General features: G+C 39.4%; 1 protein-coding gene across 4 annotated transcripts in view; it reads left to right on the forward strand.

The window, feature by feature from the left end:
• Positions 1-8,542, forward strand: part of csnk1a1 (casein kinase 1, alpha 1) — a 54,226-nt gene that overhangs the window by 33,185 nt on the left and 12,499 nt on the right. For all 4 annotated transcript variants that reach the window (XM_037974357.1, XM_037974359.1, XM_037974358.1 and 1 more), the window contains 3 exons: positions 813-952; positions 5,837-5,915; positions 6,878-6,952. In XM_037974357.1, coding sequence (XP_037830285.1) covers positions 813-952; positions 5,837-5,915; positions 6,878-6,952 — 294 coding nt within the window. The remainder of the gene's footprint in view (positions 1-812; positions 953-5,836; positions 5,916-6,877; positions 6,953-8,542) is intronic.

Here is an 8,542-nt window from a genome sequence, read left to right on the forward strand (position 1 = left end):
AAGGCGTTTTCGGACGTTTTCCCAGAGCGCCACCTAGTGGAGGGCGCGGGAAGCGCGTGAGAAATGCGCGGGAAGTGAGCCAGAGCGAAGAGGGCGGTCGCCAGGGTTCCCGCGGTCGCAATAGGCCGAAGCGGCGCTAAGCTGCGAGGGCCGTCCAACGCTGCTTGCAGCTTTAATTTACTTTTATTTTTCTTTGGTTAACATAACAAAAATGCCATCTGTCAGTAAACATAATACACTGTTTACACTTAATCCTTTTACTCTGTTATTCTCTGTGACCTGAAGAAATAAGGCAGGTTGACATTTGGCATGTCATTGTGACAGTCTTTAGTTATAGCTGGGTAGAATATATCTACAGTAAAGATGGAGACATTGCTTATTGCTTAATATTGATGATTTTTATTTATTTGACAAATATTTATATAATAACTGTTTGCCTTAAATTTTTGATCAGAACAGAACTGGTTACTTGCGGTCAAATCTTAACAGAATAAAGTGTCGGAATAAGGTTTTGACACTAAAATACAAAGTTACTGCAACATTTTGTGTTTTACAATAAATTTAGTTTTTAACATCTAATTCCACAATTCTGCTCACATACTCTTAGCGAGTATCATGGGGCCCCGTTTCCTGGCACAAAACGTTTTGGCACAGACACTAAACCTAACAATACACATGTCCCGAACAGAGACTGGTGAACCAAACAGTTCTGGTCTTTTCCATAAACCGGTCTACCCCTAGTATGTCTGTAAGTACTGTATGTATGGTGCACGAGTTACTGAAAACCACTGTGTTCTCTTCCTCTCCTTTAGTTGTTCCTTATTGACTTTGGTTTGGCGAAGAAGTACAGAGACAACCGAACACGACAACACATCCCCTACAGAGAAGACAAGAATCTGACTGGCACAGCACGCTACGCCTCCATCAATGCACATCTGGGCATCGAACAAAGGTTTGTGTGGGAACATTTGATACTTACTTTTAAAGTGTTAGCTTTCTTCTTTAAAAGGTAACTTTATTAATTAAATCAGTGATAAAATGTCTGTTTATGGCATTTATAAGTCTGAGACTTGAGGTCTAAGCTGCAGAGCAAGTTCAGTATTGTTACAGCATCATTCATTAACTAAACTAGCTGTGTAGTATACATTTTACATGCAATACAAATGCTTTACAGGATAAAAACAAGAAACAGCCTCCCCATTTTCCAAAACTCCTCACACAAATGTCCAATCAAATATTTTCACATGCCGTATTTTCCACACTATAGGGCACACTGAATTATGAATGTCAATGAATGGTCCATTTTCAAACTTTTGTCATATATAAAGTGCACTGGACCATAAGGCGCATCTTCGTGCACCTCCCACGCACCTTTTGTAACTTTGTGCGGACCATGCTCCATTCAAAATGGACAATTTTGCTGCTCTAGCAGAGCTAGTTTGCTTGTATCAGCATTTATATGATCCCTCTATGAAAGATCACAAAGATAATCAAATGGTTCAAAACTCATGGAAGAATACTGACGTAAGTGTCAAGTGTAAACACCTTCACCGCTTTCTCAGGTCCGCGCGTTGTGCGCAAGATATTACAAAGAGTGACTATAACTGAGCCTTAATGCTGCAAGCGGTGCAGCTTTGTAGTTTACCAAAGCCGTACTAAAACATTATGACTTCTTACATATATAAAGGAACTTCAGATTATAAGGCACACTGTCGTTATTTGAAGAAATTGAAGGCTTTTAAGTGCACCTTATAGTCTGGAAAATACAGTACTCTGACGTATACCGAGGTTTGGTCTGTTTCACAAATATTAGCCCTTCTGGACAGTTTCAGTTAAATACAGGATGAGGCACACATTGATAACATCAACTAAAATTAAAATAATAAAAAATTGTGACATTTAATAGACTGAACTTAGCGCACTCTTGGGCCCCAGACCAATTCAAATGCAACAATGTTCACAAGGCAGAGAAATGACTGCTAAGACCAGTCTGGCAATCAGCTACCTCTGACCGTTCCTAAATCACTAATGGAGTCGGCCTCGTCCTGCATCATAGACATGAGCTTTCAGAAATGAAGCGAGCTTCGCAGAACCAAGAGGCGTGGAGCACCATATTAAATGTGTGACGGTTGTCTCCCTCATATCATTTTCAAAACATGAGTTAACTTAGTTTAGCGATCCTCGTTGAGCCACAAAGTTGACCTAATTTTTAAGGCTCTGTCTTTTGTTAAAAATAAAATCTGCCCTCAGCTGCTGGCTAATTTAAGATGGATGAACAATCGTCTTTGGTAATATTCTGGAAATTTGTATTTTCCAAGCTAAAGGTTTTAATGAACTGCTTATCACAATCTTTCTCAATTACAATGTTTTGTTGGGATTATCAGTGAATTACCAGAATGCAGTGTGGTGAGTTTTGTTGCATTTTCAAGTTTGTTCTGAATGTTTTTAGTTACTTGCACCTACTTTGGTCACTGTATAGTAAAATGCTTTGTCAATCACAGAACAACAATCTGAGCAGTGTTATGTCGCATTTTATTTACCTTAATAAACACAAGCTTTATGCTCTATTTACAGCAAGGCTGTGCAGAAAACAGTACACATCAGATATTTCTACTGTAATAGTTTTACAGGTTAAAATTAGACCCACACAATATTAGATAAACATGCAATTGCAATGATATAGAGTATTAAGATGATGTATCAGTTCTGTCATCACAATGTTCAAACACTTTACATCTGCTGACTGTGGGCATTTAGAGGAGTGTAGTCCATATGATTGGCAATTTTAGTTTTCTGAATGCAGTTTGTGTCTGCAATTGTCTTTTATCCCTTTCAATAATGAAATTGTACATTCTTATATTGCAATCTTGATATATTTTCAATATATTGTGCAGCCTTGCAGAGTTTCTGCCAGCAGTTTATAAGCCTGGCGGGCAGCCAGGCTTTGGTGACCCGGCCGCCAGGCTAAGCTCCGCTTGTTTATTATAAATACGTCTTTTTTTTTTAATACACGTTTTTTTTCCACCCACTCCCCCAAAACCGCTACCTTTATCTACCTCACCGCGCAAGGGTGCGTGCACCAACAGTGACACAATCTGGCTGTCCCTGCCCCTGTGCGAAGGTCCCGCACGGTGTCACGTTGTGCACCTTTTATAACTTGTGCCCCTTTCACACATACCCTAACAGTCCCGGCTCCGCTCTGCTCGGCTCTCTTTGCGAGCGTTTACATCTGCATTTTTTCGCAGTCGGGCCAGCTGGGCCAGCCTTGCCAGCCCTGCTTCGTGGGTGGTGCTAGCTTAGCTCCTGTTCACTCATTGGTCGTGGGTGTGACCAGATGCAAGCATAAAGAGCGAAGGTAGGAATATAAACAACAGCGTTAGCTTACCCTGCAACGTTTATGCCGTCTGTCCCCCAGCTGAAGGCGCTGTAAAACCTGAAATCTCCAGCGGATAACAGCTGTCCTACTCTGCGCAACAATCTCGGCATCCAGAGCATTTCTTCCACTGCGCCTCTCTTCCTGAAGTCGCAGGAGAATCCCCATAAGTTTAAAAAACAGCAACAACATAGGGCCAACGTTGTCCGTAGCGTTTTTGTTGTTTACACAACTTGCACCAAGTTTCGGTACTAAGGTAACTAAGGTACAGGATAATTAAACTACTAAAACATGATATTACTAAACCAAGGCATGAAGAATCTAGCTAACAGTGCCAAGGCCCGCTAAAACAGCCAACATAAAAAAATGCTAAGTTAATTGAATTGATAGAAATAAAAACATCAATGTGGTATAATGCTAAGAGGTACCATAAGAAGGCCCGCTAACAGCCAATTATATATATGATAACTAATTGTATAGTGACTAAGCTAAGTGTACAGGAAGGCTAAATAAGCTAAAACATGACAATGCTTAAACTAACGGTACCGAACTATCTATAAGTACCCCAGGCCTGCTATACAGCCGAAGTAATAATTACTGACTAAGATAATAAAAAAATTAAACTAAATGTACAGAACTAAACTAAGTGTACAGGAAGGCTAAATAAGCTAAAACATGAGAATGCTAAACTAACGATACCAAGCTTTCTAAATGGTACCAGGCCCGCTATACAGCCTAAGTAAAACCAGACATATCTAAGCATGAGCTAAGACAGTCAAAAATAGTAGCTAAACTAAACAGATCTAAACATGACTAAATGTACAGAACTAAACTAAGTGTACAGAAAGCTAAAAACATGAGAAAGCTAAATTAAACAGTACAGGATTTCTAAATGGTACCAGTGGCCCGCTAAAACAGCCGATGTAAGAATTACTAACTAAGATAGAGAGAGAGGGAAGGAGGGGGGTGGGGAGTGAGAGAGATGACAGAAACAGCGGAAAGTGTGCGTATTTGTGTGTAGAGACAGTGAGAAGACAGTGTAATGTGTGTGTTGTGTGTGTGTGTGTTTGCAGATAGGTCCATGAATCACGTCACAGAGGCCATTGTCTTTGATAATGATGGAATGATATCAGCGAGCTCTGGACGGACACGGAGATGTAGGCAGAGGGGAACATCTTGTTTACATAGTTCTAGGAGAAATTTGAAGATAGCTGACCAAGGTCAGCCTAGGGGAGCCAAATTCACAAATAAACAGTAAATGTTTTGGGTCAGGCAGACTGTTTTTGTCTGCCTTGAAAGTCTTGCTGATACTTCTCAATGGCGAATCCAAACAACCAAATTCCAGGTCCATTCCGCCTGATTCGAGTGAAGCAACTTTCTCCAAGATGTTACCCATATTATTCATGGGTTCCAGAAACGCAATTCAGTCTGCGGTCCTGTAAAAGAATCTCATCCAACTTGCGAGTCAGCTCCTGTAACCACACAGTTTGATTGTTGACCGCCAAACCCATCAAACGAATTTGACGATAAGTCAGGTAACTGCCTGATCCAAACAGCAGAAATCCTGTTATCAGAAACCCAAATATGTAAAGATCCTCCAAGTCTTCCACAGACAGACTCGAAAGACAAACAGGATTCCAACGTTTCCAGAAATTGTTTGCACTTCATTTATGTTAATTTATTTTATTTGTAATTGTGACTTAAATTAGTATTTAAATTAGGTGCAATCAATTATTATTTATTTTAACTGTATTTTTGTTTAAATAAGTATTTCAAAAGTGCCTTTTTGTAAAACTGTAGTTGTGTAAATATTTGGCACAAATATCTTACAATATCAAATAATAAATAGCCATATTTTCAACTTTCTGTCAACTTTAATCATTTTTTTTCTAAATCATGATCGGCTGGCGATCGGCTGCCTACTACCGGGCTTAGCCTCTTTTCTTAGGGAAACCCTGCCTTGGTTAAAATCTTTAATGCCTTTGCTTCACTGAGTTCTGTGAAGTCACTAATCACTTTCTGCTTCTTTACTTCTCTCATATTGCATCTGTTAGCTAATTACTGCTATAAAGAGTTGTGTCAATAACTCTACAAATGTGACTCAAGTGAGTAAACTTGTTAGGTTTGCCATCTAGGTAAAATATGTACTGGAAACTAAATAGTAACACAGATACTGTTGTCAGTGCTATGATGGATTACTTGTGAAAAATGCCTTCCACTGTGATTAACTTCAGTGTTATCAGACCACTGTTTTGATCAATTTTTTTTTCATTTTGTCTTTTCTTTCTATTTAATAACTACGGCTGGCAGTAAAAACCACACACTGTTTAGGGAAACACAAGCACAACTTAAGTTTTTTGATATCAGTAACTATTTCTTCATTTTCAATAATAGTCAAATCTTTATCATATAAAATGAAATTGACGCTCTGCTTTTTTTTTCTGCTAATATTGTCATTTCTAGTCGCCGTGATGACATGGAGTCACTAGGCTATGTGCTGATGTACTTCAACAGAACAAGTCTGCCATGGCAAGGATTAAAGGTATGTTTAAAAAAAAAACAGTGTGTAAAACCAACCCACTTATTCAAACTGTTCTCGTCTGTAATCTTGCGTATTGTTTAATAAGAATCGCACATTTTTCCCCAAATCAAAGATTCACACACTAACTTGTGGTTTATTTCAGTCCATCCTCTTTTTTTTCAAATATTTGGAAACCAGATAATTGCTTGAAGAGATACAAGCATATCTTGCGTATTTTATTACAGCTCTTTGGATTGGTACCAAAAAACATGAATGATCTTCAAAAACCAGGGAAAAACTGTTCACCTCATTTTCCCCACATTTGTTCATCAGATCCCAATAGGCTTTAACGATTACCTCCAACCATGCTGTGTTTAGTCTGCAAAGCTCTTTATGCCCATAATAACGTTTCAACACCTGACATGTTTTCTGGGCTCTGACTTGACACATCAGTTTAAAAGTACTCAGTATTCATTTTTGGCTTTTATAATGTTGCTACTTATAAATGTATCATCTTTGCACAATAGCACCTTTTAGCTCAGAAGAAAATTCCCCACAGGAACAATAAAGTTCATTTAATTGGACTTGATCCATTTCATTCACATGCTAATTAGTGCATACATTTAGTTTTACATCCGTTGGCTTGTTAGCATAGAGATGTTAGCATTTTGTTCAGATGTCCTCTTGGCAGCCCTACATTTGATGATTTACAAAGAGGCACACAGCAGTCAAGCATTATTATTTCCCACTGTAGAAGTGTGATTGTTTGCTAAGTAAGGAGACACAATGCTCTGGAATGATTGGCTGACAAAAATATTTCCACCCTAACTCTAATCATGTCCTGGCACATTGCCCTTTGCAAGGTGTTGAAAGTGATGTGAGGTAGGAAGGATGTGCACCAGTGGGCTTGGACTTCAGTAGTAGTTGCTTCCAGTAATTATTTGTGTGTCTGTTTTCTTATTAATTTTGTGTGTTTTGGTCAGGCTGCCACAAAGAAGCAGAAGTATGAGAAGATCTCAGAAAAAAAGATGTCCACCCCTGTTGAGGTCCTTTGTAAGGTAAAACTCACTTGACAGTGCATTATGCTCCTTTTAGTTCATATTTATTTCAAGGCTTGTTGCTAACTACACTTCACTAGTACTCACTTCAGACCTGCATCGAACAGCTAAAGCAGGCTGGTAGTAACTTGGGGAAAGTTTTCCATCCTTAATTTTTGATCTGTTGTCACAAGGCCTGTCACAATAACCAATTTTGCTGGCGATTAATTGTCTCAGAAATTATTCCGATAAATGATAATATTGTTTGGAGACCGTTTTAAACTAATGTAATGATAATAACATAGTAGTGCAAGCACATCCTCTCAAAGATTAATAAACTTTAATTTCAAAAGAACATTTAACACTGGAACTGGAACACAAAATAAACAAAACAACCAAAAATAAAATGTACTCTGTCTCTGTTAACAAAAAATACACTTCCTACATCAAACAGTTGAAGAGTTGGAGCACTTGGGCTCTTGTGACCTTGACCTTTGACCTTGTTAACTTGAAGTTAAAAAGGCTGATACTTGACCCACGGGGAGTCTCGTTGTGAAGTTTGACCCACCGACTTTACACTGTTGCAGAGTTAGTCATCCAAGAATCCTTAGTGGGCGGGGCTTAAGTGTTGTCATTAAACTACCACACTAACGTGTGCAACAGTGCTCAATGATGATGCACAAAAAACTCGAGCAGATTGGATGAGGTATCAGGAAGATATAACTCTTGGAATATTATAGGGGGCACACTGGAGTCAAATTCCAGTACAATCCCATTGGCCTCTTCAGAGGTTAACAAAGGTCATTCATATACAGTTTGGTGCAAATCAGGTAATGCATGTGTGATTTAGAGTCAATTGTATGCAAACGGCGAGGGAATAGAGTTCACCATTCTGTCACGCCCACATTATTCAGGCACCAGTCAGTGCTGAGAGAGGGACTCTGCATCATGTTCTGTCATCTGACACAGGATTAAATTTGTATGATTGAAAGAGGAAAGGGGACAACCCCCAACAGGAAAACGGGTTACTTCCTGTTGGAAGGGGGCGGGGCTAAAGTGATGTCACAAATGGACCACGTTAATGTGATTAGTCTTGATCTCTTATGACACACAGAAAGTTTCATTAATCTATGACCTTGTGTGTGGAAGTTATTACACCGTGATGTTTCATGGCGAATGGTCAGATTTTGAGGCTTTGCCACACCTACACGCCTCCCTGTACATTTTTGAGCATACATCCAAGAGACTTTTTTTCGTCATTTGGCGTGTTCTACCTACATGCCAAGGTTCTAGGCCTCTACGACTTACATTCCATCTTACGTTAGGGGGCGCTGTGGAGCAGTTTGGCCACGCCCACTTTTGATTCCATTAAAATCACGCGATTTCACGCGGGGGGACAACTTTCTGTGAAGTTTGAGTTTTTGAATATGCTAAGGCCTCCAAATTTGTGATTTCGGGCAGAAAGGAATAATAATAAGAAGAATTCGAGCGGATACAATAGGCCTTGGCAGCGCTGTCGTTGCTCGGGCCTAATAATAATAAGAATTCGAGCGGATACAAGAGGCTTCCGCAGCGCTGTCGCTGCTCGGGCCTAATAAGAATTCCATGAAA

Source organism: Kryptolebias marmoratus, unplaced genomic scaffold (assembly GCF_001649575.2).
Source record: "Kryptolebias marmoratus isolate JLee-2015 unplaced genomic scaffold, ASM164957v2 Scaffold24, whole genome shotgun sequence".
NCBI lineage: Eukaryota > Metazoa > Chordata > Actinopteri > Cyprinodontiformes > Rivulidae > Kryptolebias > Kryptolebias marmoratus.